Raw genomic sequence first — 25,929 nt, forward strand, 5'->3', positions numbered from 1 at the left:
ATAATATTTATTAATGTAATTGTGACATGTCATCAGAGGAAACCTGCTATATCTTTCCTAATGCAGAAAAGGATCTTTTATATGCATTTTCCCACAGACCGGAAAGCACATACCACAACCTTTGACCAGTTGTGGTGCACTGGTTAGAACAAGAAAAAACTCAATCAGTTGAATAGATCACCTCAGGTGAGCATTTGACCCACTGAGCTAAATCCCACCCTCTGAATACACTTACCAGGTAGACAGGACAGCACATTCCACAATCTTTGGTACAGGTATATTAATTTAGTGATGGGTTACTAGGAATCATGGATAGGGGTCGGGGGATGTGCCCAACTCTTACTCATATATAAAAAAAAAAAAAATCCCTCTTGAGCACCACCCACTAGTGATCCATCCTACACTAAAGATGTCGGGCCTGTGTCGGATTTTGGGGACACATATGTTAGGTCTAAATAGGATTTATTCCAACTAAAACATTTTGCTAACATGTAAAGTATTTTAAATAGCACAAGTTGAAATTTTTTTTAATTAAATACTTGTCCCAAAAAAAGGAAAAATTAGTGGTGTGCAACCTCATATTGTTGTCGTACGCCACGATTTGTTTTGTCAGACCCAACGTTAAAGCAACCATTATATAATAACCTAAATCAGCATGACACTTGGGACTATTGTTGATCTTTCTAACAATTTATTAAAGTTTAAATAACTGTCATTGGGTTTTGTCATTACGACAATCGTAAATCGGTCGTTACTTTCATTTTGTAGACATTTTGGTTTATTTTCGATCTGTTATTTTAAATATAAATAAATAAATGGAAGACGAGGCTCCTGTTATATATGGTCTGGAGTTTCAGGTAATTGTCCCACCGTTTTGCATCTAATTAGAAGAGTTCAAGATATTACAGAAGGTTAAACTATAATTATTGGTCGCCGGTCACCCATTTTATGTTTAGTATCGGTGAACCGAAAAGCGTTGTACTTTTATTAATCGGTTACATGGTAAACCCTTATGTTTTAAAATTAATATTTCAAAATATTTTGTAAACTAATTTGGATACTTGAAAAAAATACTATGTCATTTGCAAAATCATGCATGCAATTTAGAAAACAGTTGGATTAGAAATAAATATGTTGTAGAACATACCACAGTATAAAAAATAACATTCCTTTGATGAGGAGCACTTAGTATCATGTCATACTCATAGCATTTTATTGTAAACCAAAATGTACATTTATATCCAGCTGTATCAAATAAAATAACTTTGGTGCCAGGTTAGATGGTAAGTATTTTTTATGATTAATTATGTCGGCTCCAAATGTTACAGATAAAAATCAACCTCCACTGAGGGGATTCGAACCACACACTCTCAGTACGAGAATCCAGTGCTCTACCAACTGAGCTAATAGGGAAATTCCCACTAGCTACTGCCAGTAGGAGCACTTTATACCTATACTACTACATACTATCCCCTCAAGTGAACCTACGTCCCGGAGCTGTGGTCCACGGGCAGTTGAACTGTCAAGAACACACCCAGTCCCTACGTCGGCTCCAAATGTAGTAGCATCATCGTTTTGGAATAAATGACAACTGCATTGTTTTGGGTTAAAGTCTCTTTAATGGCTGATAGTAATTTCCATTTTTATCACCCTGTAACAATATAATTAAAATACAATATAACAATACATTCATTATGCATATATAACTCAGGATACATGACATGACATAAAAGTAATTAATACACAATATGTCTTATGATTATAACAGATAGTTATAATACATACATACATAATATACATTATCACTCGCATGTCTAAATAAATGATTTAACATATGTCTCCATTATAACAAATTACAATACACAAGATATTCTCAATCATGTGAAATACATACATGTCCTGAAATAAGGATTATATTATAAAAATACATATACAAATATATTACATACCAAGTATGTGATACCAGTATTTAAGGAAACAGTGAACTATAGTAAGCTATCACTTCAGACAATAACACTAAAACCACATCAGCTTACACTGTACCCAAGCTGGAAACAATAGGACAGGCACAGTGCATGGGTGATAGTGCTATTGTTCCTACATTGTGCAAGGTGTCATACATGCTTGTGCAAGTTGTAACAAGCCAAGATACCTGAAAATAGTAATCAACTTGTCATTAAGAATAAAATAATTAAAGGTACACAATCTGTTGTAATTCATTACCTGTTTGTGGAAATAAAATATTAAGTACATGAAAACAAATAAAACCAATGCATTAACATAAAACAATAATTATATATAAATATCCACAAGTCAATATTATTACATTAACTTCAAAAATTTACATATTTTTAATATTTAATTCGTTTTTTCTCTCTCTCTCTACTTTTTTTTAGGCCCGTGCATTAACTGCCCAATCAGGTGATAGTGATCACATCAGGTTCCTTGTTGGAACACAGTCTTTGCGAGCAGAGAACCAGGTATGCATACAGCAAACACAGTGTCATACAGAAATTCATGTATACTTTGCAATATATTCATGTTTAAGAATTAAATAATGAAGATGAAAATAACTATAAAACTGCAAACGGGGGCATTTAGACGTTTAAAAAAAAAAAATATTGGTTGGTTGAAAATCACTGATCAAACATTTTTGTTTTAAAATTGAAATAAATTCAAAACAGTTATTCAGGTTATTAGGACATTACCTGTAGAAATTAAAATAAAGTCAAGAATGTAATTTTTCAAGTTTTTATATGACTTAAATTATTTTTACAAACTAGATTAGATTTGGTCTGAAATGCTAAAACATTACCTTTATTTAGGTATAGTGTGGAGGTTTCACATTTTTGGAGATCCATTTCAGATTTTTTATTTTCAAATGAATATCACAGCCCTGAACTTCATGTTTGACAATCATTATAAAACAAAAGCAAAAACATATATGTACTATGATCAATAATGTTTTATTGAAATCATAAATAAGATACATGTGTATACAATATTAATAAAATGATAACTGTTTAAACAATGATATGAAATAATAATAAAGTATATATGTGAAGAGCTATGATAATAAACAAAATAAAAATAATGCAAATTGTTAGTTTGATACATATGTTGTATCAAGTCTATTTTATTTTGTGGTAACCTTTACATAAATTATCAGCCACATGTACATAAAATACTTTTCAGAGTTTAAGTGGAACTTGAACTTTCAATTTCATTTTACATTAGTTTGAACAAGTACAGCATTACGTACAGTTGGTATTTTTTTTATTTACAGGTTCATCATATTGATTTTGATGATGAAAACAATCTTATTAACAAGAACATCTTTCTTCATCGAGAGGGGGAAATTTGGTATATTAGTGCGTCAACATTCGACCAGTCTCTCTTGGCAACATGCTATAACCATAGTAAGTGGTTTATGTTTTTATATTAACAGTAATATACCATCAAATAATAATTCATTTGCTTCGTTCTTTCAGCTCATGGTCTAGTCTTGATTGATAAATGATAAAAAAATTGATCACCTGAACTCAACAATGTGATGATCAGATATGAAAATTCAAAAATTGTATGGCTTATCTGCTTTTTATTTTGCCTAACCAGTAAATGGTTACATGCAAATTTTCAATTCTCAGGGGCCTGTAGTAAGTTAAATATCAAATAGCTTTAATACAAAAATGTGTAGAGATTTAATTACCGTATACAAATATTCCTTTCCTTTAGAGAATTAGAACAAGGATCTTTACATGTCTAATGCTGGAAGCAAATATTGAAACAAAGTTTCTGTTTTATTACTTACAGTTAATGTTATAAGGCAGGGAACATTTTGTTAAGTGTCGCATCATGATTTGCTATGCAAATTTTAGAGATCACTACACAATTTTAAAACATTAAATAGTAGTTTCTAATCAATTTTCAATTGACTAGAAATGTTGCTAATCAAGATTTTTAAAACAAAATGTTCCCTGCAAGGCAAAATGTACAGATATTTTTGAAAAAATATTTTGTATTTTTAGCATCGGATTTGAAGTCTGAAATCAAGGCAGCAATTTGGCAACTTCCTGATGATTTTGATTCCAGTGCAATAGTTGATGACCAGTCTAATTCACATCAGCCACTGGAATTAAAATGTCATCTAAGTCCTGTGGAAAATGTTGATGTCAAGAGGTGAGAACTAATAATATACACTGAAAAAAATACAAAACATTTTACCCTAATGATAAAAATTTCTTTTTCTGTCTTCAAAGAAAGCACTGGTGATGATATTTTAAAAAAGTGTTAAATATATTTAGCTGCAGGCCATCAGTGATCACATCATATAAAGGGGCAGGATTTAGCTTAGTATTATAACACTTGCCTTAGGTCATAACATTGATCTATTTTACAAACCAGTGCTCCATGATTGGTATATCAAAGGATGTGGTATATCAAAGGATGTGGTATGTGCTGTTCCATCTGTGAGAAATGCATATGAAAGATCCCTTTTACTTTTTTGGTAGGAATAATCTATATGGTGACCAAGGTTACTCTCCTTTCTCTTAAAGTGTTGGAATAATCAAATTTTAAATCAAATACTGTTGAGATGAATCTAATGACTACTTGGGGCAAGACGTAGCCCAGTGGTACAGCGCTCACTCGATGCACGGTCGGTGTGGGATCGATCCCCGTCGGTTGGCCTATTGGGCTATTTCTCGTTCCAGCCAGTGCACCACGACTGGTATATCAAAGGCCATGGTATGTACTACCCTGTCTGTGGGATGGTGCATATAAAAGATCCCTTGCTGCTAATCGAAAAGAGTAGCCCATGAAGTGACGACAGCGGGTTTCCTATCTCAATATCTGTGTGGTCCTTAACCATATGTCTGACGCCATATAACCGTAAATAAAATGTGTTGAGTGCATTGTTAAATGAAACATTTCTTTCTTTCTTTCTAATGACTACTTATATATAAAAGCCCAATGCATTTCCTTCTTTAATATAACCATCTGCTTAAAGCAGCCAGTGGCCATTTTTATTGATCAAAATGAATGGTTGAACCTGCTACAATGGCCACAAGATACATTGACCATGGATTCACATTAACTGACATTGACTCACAGTGAATGTTTTTATTGAAATGATCCTGTAAATTTTTCAATTTAACCACTTTCTATTCAGTGTACTTTGGCACCCAACCGGTGAATCTCAGACAGTGCTGGGGCTGACCGATAATCACATCGTTCAGTGGGACCTTGATGCTTCCTCCTCCATGGCTAAGGTATGGTGGGTTTTTTACATGTATCTTATGCATTATCAGAGCTCGAACTTTAAAATTTGTTGCAGCAATTTTGAAATGTTTCTTTCTGTAGTCAAAATGCACACCTATAGCAGTTTTGAGCCTGCCTATTGCAATTTTAAGCCGGTAACTTTTTCAACAAATAAAATTTGACACCCAATAGCCGATGTATTTTTAGTGCTGGGGTGTCATTAAACATCTATTCTATTCTATTCTATTTTCAACAAATAAATACAAAATTAAAAACAGAAAATTATCCATTCAAGCAGCAAGCACCTCACCTACAGTAATTCATATCACAACTAAAGTAATTGCTGTCAGTGCCATCATTAAGTTGAGCCCTGCCTTATGTTTTAGACCTCGTCAATTAAGGGGATCTATCCCTCTTGCTTCCCATCATTCCCCTAAGACCAGTTCAAGACGGTATATTTTTAGTTAGACTCCTTAGCATGTGAATTTATATAGTGTCAATATGGCAATATCTTAAATGGCTCCCCTTAATATAAGTTAAGGGAGCAGTTAATGACTCCCCTCAAGTTGTTTCACAGTGAGGTCTGATGTAAGATTGTAGGTTTTGTACTGAGCACTGAAGGTAGAGGCCGGATGTAGCCTAGTGGTAAAGCTCTTGCTAGTGGTAGCGGGTTTCCTCTCTAAGACTATAAGTCACAATTACCAAAGGTTTGACATCCAATAGCTGATAATTAATAAATCAATGTGCTCTAAAAAAAAAACCCTGTTTTTTACTGAAGGTCAATTTAAGTCTGTCAGTTTGTTTATTTTACCACACACACAAAGCCTTTTTTTTGTGTGTGTGTCTAAACTAATATTCATACATTATATTGGGCTTTTCAGCTTTCAAAATTTGTCATAGCAATTGACAGCAGACCCTTAGGAGTGATATCTGGAGTTGGGGGCACAACATCCAGTGGACGGGGGTTTACTACAGTCCTTATCGTGGGGGGCCTAATCCAGATTTTTATCTTTATTTAAATAGAGTACATATAGGATAAAAAATGAATATTTTAGTACTTAAGTGGGGGGGACAATGCCAATATCCACCCCACCCCCACCCCAGCCTCCGCAACTTTTAATAGATTAATTTACGACATAGCATTTTAATGCTGCTGTTGTCACAAAACAATTTGTTTATTATGTTTTTGTATATGCTTTATTTGTTAACCAGGTCAAATGTTTTTATATTTTCTGTCTTATTTCAGCTGTCAAGCTCAACACCACTGGAAGGTAGAGGTCAACCAAAATTAACATGTGGTCGATGGAATCCTCACCATAATTGTTCACAGATAGTCACTGCTAATGATACAGCAATACGAGGCTGGGATATGCGTTCTTGGCAGTAAGTTAAACACAGAAATTTATGTCAAAACACCATATTATAGTGCATGAATAGTAGCAATTTTGGACAGGTACTGCTACCATCACCTATTTCAGCTTTTCATATACCTCACTACACACAGTAGATATCGCTGCTTTCTTTTCTCAAACAACCTCTTATTTTCTGAAACACTGAACATCATGCAAGAATATTTTTGTTTTGACTAAGCATCATGGCTGTATGTTTTAGAGTGGGGTTGTTTTTATGCATTTAGTTTTTTCCTATTGTCTTGATATCTAAGACTGATGATGTGTTAAAGATGGTGGTACGTTCTCATCAGACTTGTCACTAAAAGTGGGTTTGAGGGACATACGGTTTTGTCTCCGTCCTTCAGTCTGTCTGTCCGTCTATCCATCTGTTCCACATATAGTTTTCCAGACTTTTTTTCACAATGCCTCAAGGTGTTAAGCTGACATTTTGTGTATAGCCTTATCATGTACAGTTACAAATCAAGTTTGACTTTCATGGCAATTTACCCATTTTTGACAGAGTTATAGTCCTTGAACTTAAGAGCTCAAGAAAATTTGTGGGGCCCAATAAGGGAGATCTATAACTTTAGTAGTACTCTCAAAATGCTTTATTATTATTATTTTATTTTGGGGGTGGGGGGGGGAGCATTTCTCTCCTTTAAAAAAATTAAACATTGAGGTCTGGGTAAACCATTTTGTTTTTGCATAATTCATCATGATCATATAAATGATGTTCTAAATTTAATGCGCAAACAGAAAAATGTGTTATGCAAAACTAAAATGTCTTACAAATGTTTACAGGCTTGAATATTATTTTATAATATCTTTAAACATGTATAAAATGTGTTGAGTGTGTCGTTAAATAAAACATTTCCTTCCTTCCTCTTCTTTAAACATGTGTGCTTGTTGTTTCAGACAAGTGTTTGTTATAGAGAATGCACACGGTCAACTAGTGCGTGATCTGGACTTCAATCCCAACAAGCAGTACTACCTAGCCAGCTGTGGGGACGACTGCAAGGTGAAGTTCTGGGACACTCGCAAGACCACAGAATCTCTGATGACACTGTCAGAACACTCGCACTGGTACGTACATATCAAGACAACAGAATCTCTGATGGCACTGTCAGAACACTAGCACTGGTACGTACATAGCAAGACCACAGAATCTCTGATGGCACTGTCAGAACACTAGCACTGGTACGTACATAGCAAGACCACAGAATCTCTGATGGCACTGTCAGAACACTGGCACTGGTACGTACATAGCAAGACCACAGAATCTCTGATGGCACTGTCAGAACACTAGCACTGGTACGTACATAGCAAGACCACAGAATCTCTGATGACACTGTCATAATACTCACACTGGTACCTACATAGCAAGACCACAGAATCTTTGATAGAACTGTCAGAACATTAGCACTGGTACGTACGTAGCAAGACCACAGAATCTCTGATGACACTGTCAGAACACTCGCACTGGTATGTACATATCAAGACAACAGAATCTCTGATGACACTGTCAGAACACTCGTACTGGTACGTTCATGTCAAGACAACAGAATCTCTGATGACACTGTCAGAACATGGACACTGATACGTACATAGCAAGACAACAGAATCTCTGATGACACTGTCAGAACACTCGCACTGGTACGTACATGTCAAGACAACAGAATCTCTGATGACACTGTCAGAACACTCCCACTGGTACGTACATAGCAAGAAAACAGAATCTCTGATGACACTGTCAAAACACTCGGACTGGTACATACATAGCAAGACTACAGAATCTCTGATGACACTGTCAGAACACTCGCACTGGTGTGTACATAGCAAGACAACAGAATCTCTGATGACACTGTCAGAACACTCGCACTGGTATGTACATGTCAAGACAACAGAATCTCTGATGACACTGTCAGAACACTCGCACTGGTACATACATAGCAAGACAACAGAATCTCTGATGATGCTGTCAGAACACTCGCACTGGTGTGTACATAGCAAGACAACAGAATCTCTGATGACACTGTCAGAACACTCGCACTGGTATGTACATGTCAAGACAACAGAATCTCTGATGACGCTGTCAGAACACTCGCACTGGTACGTACATGTCAAGACAACAGAATCTCTGATGACGCTGTCAGAACACTCGCACTGGTACGTACATGTCAAGACCACAGAATCTCTGATGACTCTGATGACACTGTCAGAACACTCGCACTGGTACTTACGTAGCAAGACTACAGAATCTCTGATAACACTGTCAGAACACTCGCACTGGTACGTACATAGCAAGACCACAGAATCTCTGATGGCACTGTCAGAACACTAGCACTGGTACGTACATAGCAAGACCACAGAATCTCTGATGGCACTGTCAGAACACTAGCACTGGTACGTACATAGCAAGACCACAGAATCTCTGATGGCACTGTCAGAACACTCACACTGGTACGTACGTAGCAAGACAACAGAATCTCTGATGGCACTGTCAGAACACTAGCACTGGTACGTACGTAGCAAGACCACAGAATCTCTGATGGCACTGTCAGAACACTAGCACTGGTACGTACATAGCAAGACCACAGAATCTCTGATGGCACTGTCAGAACACTCGCACTGGTACGTACGTAGCAAGACCACAGAATCTCTGATGGCACTGTCAGAACACTAGCACTGGTACGTACATAAAGAAAAAAAGAAAGAAGTGTTTTATTTAACGACGCACTCAACACATTTTATTTACGGTTATATGGCGTCAGACATATGGTTAAGGACCACACAGATTTTGAGAGGAAACACGCTGTCGCCACTACATGGGCTACTCTTCCGATTGGCAGCAAGGGATCTTTTATTTGCGCTTCCCACAGGCAGGATAGCGCAAACCATGGCCTTTGTTGAACCAGTTATGGATCACTGGTCGGTGCAAGTGGTTTACACCTACCCATTGAGCCTTGCGGAGCACTCACTCAGGGTTTGGAGTCGGTATCTCGATTAAAAATCCCATGCCTCGACTGGGATCCGAACCCAGTACCTACCAGCCTGTAGACCGATGGCCTGCCACGACGCCACCGAGGCTGGTTGGTACGTACATAGCAAGACCACAGAATCTCTGATGGCACTGTCATAACACTCACACTGGTACCTACATAGCAAGACCACAGAATCTCTGATGGAACTGTCAGAACACTAGCACTGGTACGTACGTAGCAAGACCACAGAATCTCTGATGACACTGTCAGAACACTCGCACTGGTACGTACATAGCAAGACTACAGAATCTCTGATGACACTGTCAGAACACTCGCACTGGTACGTACATATCAAGACCACAAATTCTCTGATGACACTGTCAGAACACTCGCACTGGTACGTACATATCAAGACAACAGAATCTCTGATGACACTGTCAGAACACTCACACTGGTATGTACATATCAAGACAACAGAATCTCTGATGACACTGTCAGAACACTCGTACTGGTACGTTCATGTCAAGACAACAGAATCTCTGATGACACTGTCAGAACATGGACACTGATACGTACATGTCAAGACCACAGAATCTCTGATGACACTGTCAGAATACTCGCACTGGTACGTACATAGCAAGAAAACAGAATCTCTGATGACGCTGTCAGAATACTCGTACTGGTACGTTCATGTCAAGACAACAGAATCTCTGATGACGCTGTCAGAATACTCGTACTGGTACGTTCATGTCAAGACAACAGAATCTCTGATGACACTGTCAGAACACGGACACTGGTATGTACATGTCAAGACCACAGAATCTCTGATGACACTGTCAGAACACTCGCACTGGTACGTACATGTCAAGACCACAGAATCTCTGATGACAATGTCAGAACACTCGCACTGTTACGTACATATCAAGACAACAGAATCTCTTGATTGCACAGTGTTGCCACTACTGATTTCATTTCATTTGAAGGTGTGGTCAGTATGCTGCATTGTAGTTGTAGGATAGACTCTTAATGGCAGTATTGCTCTGTTTCAGGGTGTGGTCAGTGCGTTACAACCAGTTTCATGATCAGCTGATTCTGACATCGAGCAGTGATAGCCACGTCATCCTCAACAACATCGTATCGTTGTCCTCGGAACCCTTTGGACATCTGGTTGACAAGGACGACGACAGTGACAACGATGGAGATAGTTTACAAGACAGGTTTGTTGATGTACTGCTCTAGTTTAACAGGAACTCATCTTTGTGGAGATATATGCCAATGATTAAAATAGTATGGATTTAGAGGGGACTATAGGTTTTGTCTCTGTCTTTCTGTTGGTTAGTCTGTCTGTCTGTATCTGTCTGTCTGTCTATCCATCTGTCCCACATTGTTTTCCAGACATTTTTTGCAATGCCTCCAGATATTGAGCGAAACAAAATGTGTATAGCTTTTTCATGTACTGTTACATATCAAGTTTGACTTTCATAGTGAAGGGTGGGATGTAGCCCAGTGCTAATCCACCAGTTTGATATCAGTCCTCATCGGTGGGCCCCTTGGGATATTTTTTGTTCCAGGCAGTGCACCAGATTGGTATATCAAAGGCTGTGGTATGTGTTATCCTGTCTGTGGTATGGTGTATATAAAAAATCCCTTGCTACTAATGAAAAGATATAGCAGGTTTCCTCTCTACGACTGTATGTAAAAAGTTCCAGCCAATGCACCACAACTGGTATATCAAAGGTTGCGGTATGTGTTTGGAATGGTGTATACAAAAGATCCCTTGCTACTAATGGAAAATGTTTCCACTTTAAGACTATATGTCAAAATTACCAAATGTTTGACATCCAATCACTGATGATTAATTAATCAATTTGCTCTAGTGGTGTCGTTAAACAAAACAAACTTTTTCACAGTAATTTACCCTTTGGCCCTTTATCTGGCTCCCATTCAGAGTAAGATTTAAATGACTCATTTGGGAGGTGTAACATCAATACACAAACTTCTCTCTCACTAACGATAGAGCCATGATCTGACTCAGTCAAGAGACCATTTCCCTGAGTTGATGGGGTTGTAGGATCAAACCCCCTTGTTGGACCCACCTTCCGATTTGGCTTTTTCTCTGTCAGGGGCGAGACGTAGCCCAGTGGTAAAGCGCTCGCTTTATGTGCAGTCGGTTTGGGATCGATCCCCGTCGGTGGGCCCATTGGGCTATTTCTCAATCCAGCCAGTGCACCACGACTGGTACGTCAAAGGCCGTGGTATGTGCTATCCTGTCTATGGGATGGTGCATATAAAAGATCCCTTGCTGCTAATCAGAAAGAGTAGCCCATTGTGTGGCGACAGCAGGTTTTCTCCCACAATATCTGTGTGGTCCTTAACCATATGTCTGATGCCATATAACAGTATATAAAATGTGTTGAGTGCGTCGTTAAATAAAACATTTCCTTCCTTCCTTTTCTCTGTCACTGGTATATCATCATTTCAGTTGTATGATTATAAATAATTTCATATTAAGTCCATTCTAAGTTCACTTTTAGGTTTGTAAACAAAATTTATTTTGTTTTTAAAGAGAAAAACAAGGGGTGTTTTACATAGCGTTTTATCCAGTTTTTGCTCTAAGTTTGTTACTGCTAGAAATTATAAACGAGTTTCACTGAAATAAATTGTTTTAAATGTTTCGTGTAGAAATAATGTCTGATTATGTTTCCCCCTCCACAGACCTGTGGACCCGCCCAAGGATGGAGTGATAGCTACGTATGAGGAGCACGAGGACAGTGTGTATGCCGTGACATGGTCGACCGCCGACCCCTGGGTGTTTGGGTCACTCAGCTACGATGGAAGACTTGTCATCAACAGAGTGCCACGGGCAGAGAAATACAAAATACTGTTGTAGCATTCAGGTTTCTTGGAAAATCCTATGTGAATGACAGTATTTTTCAATTCATTTGCTAAAAAGGTGCAAAAACAGTCTACAGTGGCAGGGATTTTGAGACAAGAGGTTCCATTTTGTGGTTAAAAGGGGCTCTGTAATAATTACATCACATAAAATTGTCTGCCCCAGGTTGGGTCCCTGGCCTTCCCAGAGATCGAACTCGGGGGGGGGGCAGACATGCTCGAAACCTCTGTGGTATATGAGCACGTTCAAAAGTTACGCAACACAACATAAAATCAGACGATTTAAAAAATACTAATTTGTGCAAACATAATACATTTCATAACCACCACTGTTATGTAAGTGCTGAAGAACTCTAAAGTTTAATATCTAAGGAGAGTGTTTGGAAAATTTCGTCCAATGCAAATGTGTGTATAGTGAATATTCCATAAATGGAGGTAATATTCCAAATGATGCTTGCCAGTTACAGTGTCCTATTAGGCTGCAATGATACTCTCGCAGGGACTGTATATTTATGTGTGTATGTGCACGTGGCCACAGACGATCAAAATTATGATTCTTAATTTTGGGACACACTCATGCACATACTCTTTCTAAATCATGGTTCCTACTCACATTTTATGAGCAGTGTATTGGAAGAAGTAAATAAACAAACAGTTAAACTTGGAACTAAAAAGTTGGATTTAGCTTGGTCGGTAGAGTGATTGCTTGAGGTTATAGAATCAAATTCCTTAGGTGGTTTTATCTCATCCCAAACAGTGCCACATAACTGTTATCAAAGGCCATAGTATGTGTGGTCATCTTTCACTGCTAATGGGAAAATGTAACCCATGATTAATTAATCAATGTGCTCATGTGGCATCATTAAACAAAACAAACTTTATTTTTAAACTGTGAAATATGTTTAACCTACTAATGAATTTCAAACTATCCTCAAAGGGAGATAATTTTGACTGAACGTTTCTCAATTTGAGTGTAATGGTAGAAGTTGGGGGTAGAGGGGGACTTGAATATCGATCAATAGTTAATCACTTGTGGTGTGGTATACAAATGGTTGTCAGATATATTGTCTTTGGTTACAGGTTTAATTGGGTGAGTGTTGTTAAGTTTCAGGATGCATGGATGGTGTCCGAACTTTATTGAATTAATATTCAGTGTATAATATTTATTAAAATGTGTTAATTTTAAATCCAACTTACAATTGAACCAGCATTCCAGTGTTATGTATGTGTTTTGTATTTATTTGTAAATATAATAAAAATATTGATTTTTGACTCTAGTATTTGTTTGTTAGTTATATAATACTGTATTAAAGAGACTGTCCCGAATTTGCTGCTATGGTAACATGTTTTCGACCATTGAAACATTTTAATGACTAATATTGCATATGAAGTGCATTTTTTTGTTTAGAATATCAGTGTTTGTATACAAAAGGTCATCTGAATGTTTCTGGATTGCTAGGCTATTTTACCTCTCATTAATTGTATACATAAAATGAATATTAGAACAACAAGAAACCCACTGATATTCTAAATAAGAAAATGTATTTAACATGTAATTTTATTTGTTAAAAAAACCCTTAATAGTCTGAAACATTTTACAGTGGCAACAAACTCAGGACAGTCCATTTAATAAATAGTGTCACAGGTTTTATTTCTCTCATTAAATGTTTATGAATATTGAGTTTTAATCTTGCAGTCTATCATTATCAATATTTTTATTGCAACCTCTATATTAACCAATTATATTGACAATTTAAAGCTAAATGATTAACTTCTACTAGCAGTTTTGTCACCTATCATGTTACCAGTTTGACTCAACTCTGTTGCTTGGACTAGACTTTCAAATTTTGTGTTGTGGTAAATGTAATTTTGTTTACATATTATGAAATTATGAATATAAAAACTATTCTTGGATATTTAGCACTAGCATATCAAAAGTTAGGAATAAAAATTATTTCACCACACTTCTTGTTGAGTTGCAGGATAAAAATAACAACAGGTTATTTGTTATTTGTTAATCTGAGTACAACCGTCGTAAGTCAGGATTTGGGGCCTACTCTTTTTGATTATAATTAGCAGCAAGGGATCTTTTATATGCATCGTCTCATAGACAGGACAGCCCATACCACGGCCTTTGTTGCACCAGACTTAGTGCACTGGCTGGAACGAGAAATAGCCCAATGGGAGCAATGACGGGGATCGATCTATCACGCAAGCGCTTTACCCCCTCGCACCCAAATGACGACACGCAACCTTGTAACATTTGGTGTTTTTTCCTCTCAGTGCTGTTAATTCTAAAAAGTCTAGAAAGAATGGGTCCCTTGAGACTGCGTCGCATGGCACGTTTTGGCACCTTGGTCATGGTTTAGTTGGAATGTTTGTTTTGTTTAACGACACCATTAGAGCACATTGATTTATTAATCATCGGCTATTGGATGTCAAACATATGGTAATTTGACATATACATGTAGTCTTAGAGAGGAAAATCGCTACATTTTTCCATTAGTAGCATCGTTTATAACCACTATCCCACAGAGGGTGGTGGAAGGTGCCAAAAAGTGGTGGGGACTGTGTGTGTGTGTGTGCCTACACACACTTTCTGGCACCTTCCTACGTCACTGCGGGAGTGTGTGTGTGTGTGTGTGTACATGTATATACATACATACATACATAGACTCGTCTCGTAGGCGTTAAACAAATTAAACAAAATGCCCGAATCTTAATTATAACATTTATTCATGTTAGCATTATTGCCAAATAATTATTTTGGGTTGTAAATGAAGCGCAACGTATTTTGGTTTACATGGATTACACCTAATATTGTGGATAGAATGACGGAAATACACAGTGAAAAGTTTTTTTTGCACGCGAATTTGAGGGTTTGACACAGGGGGCAGTTGTGTAGTGTTTCGATTGCAACCCTATATAGCTGCTTCGCAGTAATGCTATTTAGTGCCATGAATAAATGTTATCCAACTTCGAGCATTTTCGTTTAATTCGGACAAAACCCAGACTGCCCCTCTAATATATATAGGGGATATATATATATATATATATATATATATATATATATATATATATATATATATATATATATAATACTAAACGAGCTTGCCTGTCATACCATTTTCAAGAAACGAGTGAGGAAACAGTTTTGGTATCTGACGAGCGCTTTTGTTCGTCAGATACCAACACTGTTCACGACTTTCACTAAAAAAAAAAATGGTATGACAGGCAAGTTAGTCTAGTATTTTATTTATTACAAACCAACTGCAAACAAGTTGCATCACAGAAGTAAGCAGATGTCGATACTATACCTGCTACACGTTATTTTTCTAGGAATTGGGTCAGCAAGTGATCTACGTCACGCCAATATTAGACTAGTTAGATATTGAGAGATTGTTATGACATGAGCAATATCTTACACTGGTGTGTAATATATACACGTGTGTGTGTATATATATTATTTTTATTTAATTTTTTTCTCCCTCATTTACATTTTTGAGGGGGAATAATAACCGTCACCAACTTTAAAAAAAAAAAAAAAATATTTAGTTATTCTAATATTATATATATATTGTGGCCTCAACTATTTAACATAACATCCCTATCCCTCCCCCGCCACTCGAAGGCGAAAATAAACTTCTTCTTTCTTTTTTTGTTCGACTATATATAAATAAACAATTTTAAAATTTGTCTTGTGCCCAGCCCTACTTGTGTCTTTGACCCCAGCACTAGATATTGTCCCCCCCCCCCCCCCCGATTTCGTTCTTATGGACCTGCATAATAGCAGTGGTCCCCCCCCCCCTAAATTATAATGCTCCTGCACAGTTAAAAAATATATTAAAAATCCGCACACATTTGCATTTTATTAGAAAACACCAAACTGACAAAGAATCAGTGATGTTGAGCGAATATTATTGATTTTCCCGGGCAGATGGTCGTAATGCAAACTTGCACCAAGTGTCAACTGCGCGTGCGCACATAACGCAAATCATAAATGTGAAGTCGAAGATGGTTTCTTTGTTGAAACTTTCATGCGCGGGAGTTAATGTTTTTACCAAACGCATGCCGTGCTAAGCATGTGACAGTCTGTATTTTGGAGCAAGCGGATAATATACTGCCATAATACAACATGTGAGTAAACGCAATATATTAGTCGGCGACAGTCGTTTGTCGGTGTGACATCAATACGTAATCGTACAATGTTGAAGCGGTGTGACACACATTAGTACAATGTTTGACTAACCAGTAACAGTGTGTAACTTGGTAGTTTTAGAGGTCAGCGTATGCATCGAATGCATTCGTCATTGTATTACATAGCATTTTAATAATTACTTCCGCATTGTTCGTGTCTACAGTTGGATAAAAGTGGTTTTCATTTTGCTCGACACTCGCATAATGGCGGGCACGAACAGTTAAGTCACGTGACATTAATCGATGCAGGCACATGTACTTGTTCCAGGCTATTAATACATTTGACAGCATGTTCTTGTTTTGTTGTTGTTTTTTAGCAGCTTCATTTGCTGAACTTGGGGAAGTTGTTATGGCCTGTATTAGTTATATTGTTAAAATAATAAGTTTGATTGACAGTATACATATAAATCATGTAAACACTAAAATAATGGAATTTACAAATGTCATTAAATTCTTAATGTTGTAAAAGTGATGAAAAATAAAAATTGGTCAACAGGATATATATTTTGTTGTTCACATTTAACATGAAGATAATGTGAATAAGCATCAAAACATTTAATATTTTCTAATTACCTTGTTAGATTGTGTTGATTGTAAAAACATGTTCGGTAAAAGACTAAAATGTAATTTTAAATGCCTCCAAAAACAGTCATGGGAAGTTACAGACTAAAAGCCATTATATTTTGAAATGGGGTAAACAGCCGGGTCAGATTTGACACTAATGGATTTTATATTATTAAAAAAAAAAAAAAAACACACGACAATATTTCAAAATCATAGTTAATATGATTTTTACCTGTGCAACCAGAGCTACCCTACCTTAAAAAAAAAAAACCCAGCACATTTCCAGAAACAGTTCAATATATCAATCTATCTATCTATCTATCTATCTATCTATCTATCTATCTATCTATATATATTAGGCCTTATAGGCAGGGGTCATGGCCCCAAATTTTCCACACTACATGTATATTAAACTAAAATATGTTCATTCTTGAAAGAATGCACCCTATACATAGACCGATATCAATATTTCATGTGAACAATTGTTCTGTTTGATTGTACATGTATATATAATCAGTTATTTCAAACTTGGAATCAAATTATGTATCTTCTTTCAAGTTACATGTATACATTTTTTATTTCATGAATATGTAGGACTAATACATTGTAACTTAATGCATCAACGGTTTGTGTGAAATATTATTGCCTGTAAAATTTAACTTGGGAGGCATCCATTTGGTAATCATTCTGGATGACCAAAAATACCTCTAATCACCAGGTGCGGTGAAGTAACAAATAGATTTCTGCCAGTTACCCCCATTATATTGATACATATATATGAAGAGTAGACCTAGCTCACCCTAAACCAAAAAACTAACCCAAACAGCGGGGTAATGGCCGGATATATTACCAGACTGTTTCTTTGTAGATAAATATTTTCAAGTGAAAATGATTGCTAAATTTATGGATATATAATCTGAATTTTGCATGGCAGGAGTTTTAGAATTTTTTTTAATTCATGTGCCATGGCGTCAGTGTATTTGGAAATGTGCTGGCCATGCTTAAAAATTCACTTGGCTAATTTTTTATTCAAGGTCGATAAAATCAATCCCAGGAAATGAAGTAAATAACTTTTCATTGTACAATTTGTAAAGCTCACATAAATTAAATTATTATTATTTTGTTAATTGAGGTTGTCTGTTTAATTTTTCATAGCATAAGGGGGGGGGGGGTTCGAATACAAACTAGCAGACCCCGTTGTCTACATTTTCACTGGATACCTATATATGAATAGCCTAATATTGCACTGTAAAAAAAAATAATTCTAGTATCAGTTAGGGATGTGTGTCTGAAACCCCCGAATGCACCCCTAGCCTACATCCCTGTATCTGGGTTTTGGCTGTGGCATAGTGGCTAAGCTGCTCACTCGCTCACTTTGCCTCAAAGACAATACTGGTGTCAGAACCCAGAGCCACTGTAACTGGGTAAATAAGGGTTAGACCTTAAAACATTTTTAATGGTATCTGACCGTGCCTACAAAAAAGGTGTCGGCCCTTAAAAAAAAAAAAAGTGATGTATTATTATTATTTTTATGTTTTTTAAAAATATGTTGAAAAAGAGTACAGACATAACATTTTGTCTAGACCCATATAGGTGAATGTAGTACAAAAAAAAAAAAAAGCTGACCTACCCTACCTTAAACAAAATGTCAGCACATTTCTAGAAACAGTATATATATTAGGCCTAGTAGGCATGGGTCATGACCCTGTATATATGTGATTTGAAATATATTCATTTTAGAATGCACTCCATCCATACACCGATATTATATGTGAACAATTGTGAACAAGTGTCTGATACGCAACTTTAAATTGACATTATGAGGCACCAAATGATTATGCCTGTAACTATTTTACATTCTCAAAGTCACTTTACCAAGTATCAAAGAAACTGTTCATTAATGATATGCAATTTAACATATTTTTTTAATTATATTTTGTTTTGCTTAAACTTGAAAAATCAGCTACTTGTTCAAATACTGTTTTTAAAGTTCATTGCAAGTTTGAGCTAATTGAATTTCTTTAAAGCAAATATGATTACGGTATCCAATCATTGATTTTTATTTAGAAGTAAAAATCATGCAAACCAATTTTAGTTGCCTAAAATTCTTAATCATATTCATAAGCAAATAAATATATATATATATATATATATATATATAATATATATATATATATATATATATATATATATATATATATATATATATATATATATATATATATATATATATATATATATATATATATATATATATAATATATATATATATATATATATATATATATATATATATATATATATATATATATATATATATATATATATATATATATATTAATTATAACAGTTTTTAATAAGTTTGATTATTAATATTAAAATAACTGATTAAATAATTACTAGTTAAAGTACAAATTATGTATATTAAATATTGTATATGTTTATGCAATATGTTTCTTTACATGCAGTTGTATTTTGTTTTAATAAAGCAACAGTGACACAAAAGTTTGTGAATAAATGGTTGTCAATAATTATCACCTGTACCTGTGTGAAACAGGTGTTCCATGTCGGATTACTTTGTTATTGGTTATCCCACTTCCCCAGCCAGCAGACAGCATGAACCAATCAGAATGCACCTGGCAGTCACACAAAGCATTTTGATAAAAAATCTCTAATAGACAGATGGGCAGTGGTTAATAACACTAGTTAGTGCATGTTCACAGACAGTACTTAGAAACCTAGACTTGATCAAGCAGTGGATACTTGACTGCATGTGTTTATTTTCATTGATGCGTGGTTAATATATGTTCGTATTTCATACACCATGTTAAAATGCATTTCTGGAGCTGATGTGATGAAGCTTTTTTCAAAAGGTTTGATAATTATTTTAAATATACATATAGTTATAATACTTAGTGTTAAACAGCCACCAAAAGCATGTGTAGGCTGGCTCCCTGCTTAAAGCAAAAAAAATTCTTCCCCCAAACCCCCTACCAAAACACAAGAACGTATCTGTATAATTTTCTACATGCATGTTTAAAAAGGATGCCTCTTAAGGCAGGTGTTTGCTCAATACACATGTCAATGTGACCTGTATTTGATTATATAACAACATAATACAAAAAACATATAATTTGACTGCTGAGTACAACATGTATACAAGTGGCCACTTGAACAGTTTTATTGTTACCTGTACATGTACCTTTAATTTGTATGCATGGATCCCTACAAGATACACATGTGTATGTTCTTTATTAGGCTGCATGACTGTATTTCACAAAGCCTATTTCGACTATTTCGTCTGAACAACGACACACTCCAAGTTACTTATTAAAGTTTTGTTAAGGTTGTATTTTTGTTGTGCACAATAACAAGAATTACCATCCAAATACTAATTCCAATGTTGTTGATCATATATTACTTCCACACTTTGTTGTCTATAGTAGGGTTCGACAAATCCAGGGCTTCCACACTTTGTTGTCTATAGTAGGGTTCGACAAATCCAGGGCTTCCACACTTCATTGTCTATAGTAGGGTTCGACAAATCCAGGGCTTCCACACTTTGTTGTCTATAGTAGGGTTCGACAAATCCAGGGCTTCCACACTTTGTTGTCTATAGTAGGGTTCGACAAATCCAGGGCTTCCACACTTTGTTGTCTATAGTAGGGTTCGACAAATCCAGGGCTTCCACACTTTGTTGTCTATAGTAGGGTTCGACAAATCCAGGGCTTCCACACTTTGTTGTCTATAGTAGGGTTCGACAAATCCAGGGCTTCCACACTTTGTTGTCTATAGTAGGGTTCGACAAATCCAGGGCTTCTGGAATGTTTATTAAATACACTAGCCGTGGGATCAGTGATTCAATTTTTTTTACTAGCCACAATTAAAAATTCACTAGCCCTACTTTACTTTAAGTTAATACAATTTTACTAAATAATAGTAATAATCAGATATGTCGCCTAAAGAGGGAGATAGAGTTTAAAAACTAACATTGGGGGCTTGAGGTTGGGGCAGAGTATTCATATTTACGAAATAGACTTAACTGCAACGTTTAACAAAAACAAAATTCACTAGCCGTCGGGCATGGCAATAGTAGTTATTTACTAGCCCAGCATTGAATATCACTAGCCATGGGAGTGGGGCTACCACAATCTAGAAAACCTGCAAATCCCCTAGCTCTCGGTCCCTGCAACAGTGCCACTGAATTTTTGGTCTGGGGTAGTAAAAATTATCATCCGCTTTACTATAATATCATAGCAGTGTTCGACATTAATATTTTGGGGCAGTATCCCAGTTGGATACTAACATTTCAAAATCTGGTATCCCACCTGAGAATTTAGTATTATACCAGTGGGATACTGGGGTCTTGAAGTCTGGTATCCAAAATTAAATTCTGGTATCCCCGGGATATCGGGATACTGTTAATCTCAAACACTGCGTAGGGCACTAGCCAAGGCTTCTGTGTGGACTTTCTCAAACATTTGTCAAAAACTGCTGTATGATAGGAAAAAGTGTAATTACTTACTTACTTATGCCCGTCGTCCTTTCTGGACCATAGACCGTGGATTACAGTTATCTGTCCTTAGCTCTGGTTTCATGCTTTTTCCTGGTGTATCCTGAAAAAGTGTAATTGTTTAATACTTATTTATTTATTTATTTTAGCCAAAAGACAATACAGAATGTCAACGGGGAAAAAGAAAGGTATGTATTCGAAACTATTGTGTTTTATTGATAGTTGCATGTAAATTGTTACCTATCCATGGTATGACATATTTATAAATCCAACAAATGTATGCCCACCCATGATGACAGTATTTAAAATTGTTTTTTACTATTGTAATTCTTTATTAAAATGTAAATCATTGTAAATGTATTTACATTTAATTGTAGGGTTCTGAGTGAGTGAGGGAGTGAGTGTGTGTGTGTGCGTGCATGCGTGTAAAGTTCTATTAAGTTAGTTTATGGAAGGATTTATTTTTCAGGTAGTCAAGATTTACATCAAATTTTTTGGCTTTTGTCAGTGTTTAAATATGATCTGAAGAATAATACTGTGTGAAATTTTAACACAATATATTAAATTTAATGTGGTTTCTTGCTGCTTCAGATATATTATTAAATCATCTTGAGAGAAAGTTGAATATACCTTATCAATAAAGTTATTACCAAATTATGATCTAAAACCCTCCAATTATAATATTTTTTATTTAATTTATTTTTCATCTTTTTTTCAGAACAAAGTAGTGATGGTCAAACAAATGGGTAAGAAATCATATTATATTTATTCATACCCTGCAGGCCCGTAGCCAGTGGGGGTCAGGGCGCTCAATCCCCCCCCCCCCCCCCACAACCGGTTGCTTTTTTTCAAGGTGACCCCAGAGGCACTTCATGCCTCACCATAAGACTAAATGAACCCCACCCCTCAAAATCCTGGCTACGGGCCTGCCCTGTATCTTTTAGTTTGAGTGCCTGCATGCATTTTATTGTTCTTTGATATCCCCAACATAAGTGTTCCACTGTAACTATTGTGTACATGGTGCTTTGAAAGCATTTTGTTTGTATGGCAGGGCTTGTAGAATTTTATAAAATCCACTATCCATGGGATCAGTGATTAAAAAAAAAAATAATAGCCACAATTAAAAATTCACTAGCCCTACTTTACTTTAAGTTAATACAATTTTACTAATTAAGATAATATTAATAATCAGATATGTCACCTAAAGAGGGAGATATAGCTTAAAAACACTAACATTGGGGGGTTGGGGTGGGGGCAGGATATTCGTATTTACAAAATACACTTAAATTGCAACGTTTGACAAAAAAATTCAGTAGCCGTCAGGCATGGCAATAGTAGTTGTTTACTAGCCCAACTTTGAATATGACTAGCCATGGGAGTGGGGCTACCATAATTTAAAAACCTTGTATGGATAAAGTAACATCACTTTGATGATGCACTTTACCTACATCTTCGTCCAAGGTCACATTACAAAACATCTAACAGGTAACAAACATTAATCATTTGTTTTCAAGACTACATACTACATATATATTTGAAACAACAGTAAAGATTTTTGCTATAAAGATGCAATTTTGTTTTACTGACTAAATTATGGTGTACTACTGTATAGCTTAGTAGAAATTCTGGTAAGACTAGTAAATGTTGATTGGTACTGGTTCACCAGATACATTTCCCATTTTTACATTTCTGTTGTTCAACCTTTTGATTTTAGAATTTTATATGTTTACTCAGTAAAGTATTGTTTCATCATTCTGCAGGTGTTCCTTCCCAGGTTGTAAAGGTGAAGGTCATGTGTCTGTAAAGTTTTCTCGACATCGGTCGTAAGTATAATTATGAAACCTTTTATTAAACAGTGTAAAATATTTTTGGGTATTACAACTTAGTTACGATTAAATTAACACTATTATATAGCAAATGCAGTGTGTTTCTGGTTGTCAAACCAATGACTCACAACTCTGGGCTATCTCACTTGCCAAATTGTTCAACTGTGAATTTTAAAACACAAATTGTGAATTTTATTTGAATTTGATGAAAAACTTTTTGTAGTCATTGATATATTATTAGAAAATAACTGGTTTTCGCAATTTATGAAGTTTAATACTAATAATAGATAAACTTGGTAATTGTTTCTGCTCATTCAGGGCTAGCCCTGCAACTGCTTCATAAAAAGCCATGGTATGTACTGTCCTATCTGTGGGAAAGTGCATATAAAATATCATCGTTTGGTGGGGGGGTAGTAATAGCCTTAGTGGTGGCAGTAGTTTTCTTCTCAAGCTTGACCAAATATATATAAAAATAATATTTAACATAGTTTTACAAATTGTCATTAAATAAATATTCCTTTCTTTCCCTTTTCAGCCTGACAGCTTGTCCCCTGGCGGCAGAGAAGCGTCGACAAGAACGACTATCTGAAACTCCTGCTGCTAAGAAAGCGAGACTATCACAAAAAGAAGAGGACAAGATTCCTGAAGAAGAAATCAAACAGGAAGTGAAGTCTGAGACCGACGACGACGATGACGACGATGATGATGATGCCGTTGTGCCAACAAATCTAGTCCTTAATTCCGTCGCTTTTCCAGATGAGTCAATAAAAATAGAACTTCCGGAGGCAAGCAAGCCTATGGAAAGTGATGACGTGAAACCCAGTGTGAAAGAAGAAAATGACGATGATAAAAACTGTTTTCGGGAGGCTGAGCGTGCGCTGCGCAGTCTCTCTGGCGAGTTGGACAGTTCGGAGCCATTCCATTACATATATTCTCCGGATAGCGAGAGTGGACAGGATGCCCTGCCCACAAAATCAGACTCTTCTTCATCTAAAACAGCCAGTGAGAAGAGTGAATTGACAATGGGTGATAGTATTGTGGTGGATGATTCTGAGGTGAAGGTCAAGGAGGAGAAAGATGACCCTGAAACTGACAGTGTGTCATCTGGCCCTGTAACGAGTAATATGGCCAAAATGTTAACCTCTACGAATGATGCGGATATTCTCCTGAAGATCCAGGAACAGTGTGCTAGTATACAGTCTCAAGTTGTTGCGGGTGAGTAGATTTGGAATCGTCTTTAATTCATCACTAAGAATAAATTTCAGCCACATACTCTTTGTATACATTGGCTGGAAATAACTTGTTCCAGCCAGCAGCAGTAGAAATAGGCAGAATGTGGCATTTGTCCACCGGACAAGTACATTGCAAAATCTAATATTTTCACTCTCCAAATGTTTACTTTTATTCAAGTACAAGAACTGTATTTTTGCTCAAAATAAAACTGCATTGAACATTTTACTTGTCCACTGGACAACCATTAAAGTACATTTTACTTGTCCGAAACAGTTTTTCACTTGTCAGGACAAACGGACAAGTGCTTATTTCGAACTCTGGCCAGTGCACCACAACTGGTGTATCAAAGGCCGTGGTATGTGTTATCCTGTCTGTGGGATGGTGCATATAAAAGATCCCTTGCTACAAATGGAACAAATTTTGTGGGTTGCCTCTCTAAGACTATATTATGTCAAAATTACCAAATGTTAAACAAAACAAACTTCTTTGGCTGGAAATAAGGGTGATCACTATATTGTATATCATACTTAATTTCTTGTATTATTTCTGATATGTTAATTAGAACTTTATTTTTCATACTGTCACCTCAGAGAAATAAATTCAGAATTTGGTGACCTTTGGTTGAGAAATGGTTTTGTCTGCACAAGTTTTAAAATCTAATTAAATGAGTAATCTGTCAGATATAAAAAAAAAAAAAAAGTTTTATTTATGAAAAGGAAGGCCAGTGAAACCAGTGATCTACAAAAGACTATTTCTCTCACAATGACTGCTAATGTAGAATATAAATACAGAACTTCACATACACTGTTTTCACTTCCTATTTATTGCACAAGTTTATTTTGCGCAAGAATATATACTATGAGACAGCATAGCGGTCGAGTGGTATGTTCTTTCACAAAATATACCAGTGCAATAAATAGGAAACGAAAACAGTGTATGTGAAGTTCTGTATTTAATACATACCTTCTTTTATTTTTACAAAAACGCTTTTTAATTTAATGTCATAACAACAGTGTTCTCGCTGGGTGAAAATTAAAGGAGGGCGCCGGTTGGCACCACACCCTTAAAAAAAC

The 25,929-nt window shown here is 36.0% G+C and overlaps 2 protein-coding genes across 5 annotated transcripts in view; both read left to right on the forward strand.

Annotated features, from left to right (window-relative positions):
* Window positions 1-736: 736 nt before the first annotated feature.
* Window positions 737-13,795, forward strand: LOC121375867 (EARP and GARP complex-interacting protein 1-like). Its single transcript, XM_041503543.1, has 9 exons — window positions 737-857; window positions 2,397-2,480; window positions 3,287-3,419; window positions 4,029-4,179; window positions 5,171-5,270; window positions 6,506-6,642; window positions 7,566-7,733; window positions 10,681-10,848; window positions 12,347-13,795. Exons 1-9 carry the CDS (start codon window positions 816-818, stop codon window positions 12,519-12,521), a joined length of 1,158 nt encoding a protein of 385 aa, XP_041359477.1. The 5' UTR covers window positions 737-815; the 3' UTR covers window positions 12,522-13,795.
* A 2,722-nt stretch (window positions 13,796-16,517) lies between these two features.
* LOC121376547 (myelin transcription factor 1-like) overlaps window positions 16,518-25,929 on the forward strand; it is a 49,682-nt gene continuing 40,270 nt past the window's right edge. For all 4 annotated transcript variants that reach the window (XM_041504457.1, XM_041504456.1, XM_041504458.1 and 1 more), the window contains exons 1-5: window positions 16,518-16,660; window positions 21,947-21,985; window positions 22,516-22,543; window positions 23,558-23,620; window positions 24,159-24,838. In XM_041504457.1, coding sequence (XP_041360391.1) covers window positions 21,964-21,985; window positions 22,516-22,543; window positions 23,558-23,620; window positions 24,159-24,838 — 793 coding nt within the window. In that variant the 5' untranslated portion in view covers window positions 16,518-16,660; window positions 21,947-21,963. The remainder of the gene's footprint in view (window positions 16,661-21,946; window positions 21,986-22,515; window positions 22,544-23,557; window positions 23,621-24,158; window positions 24,839-25,929) is intronic.

This window comes from Gigantopelta aegis, chromosome 6, assembly GCF_016097555.1.
Source record: "Gigantopelta aegis isolate Gae_Host chromosome 6, Gae_host_genome, whole genome shotgun sequence".
Classification (NCBI taxonomy): Eukaryota; Metazoa; Mollusca; class Gastropoda; order Neomphalida; family Peltospiridae; genus Gigantopelta; species Gigantopelta aegis.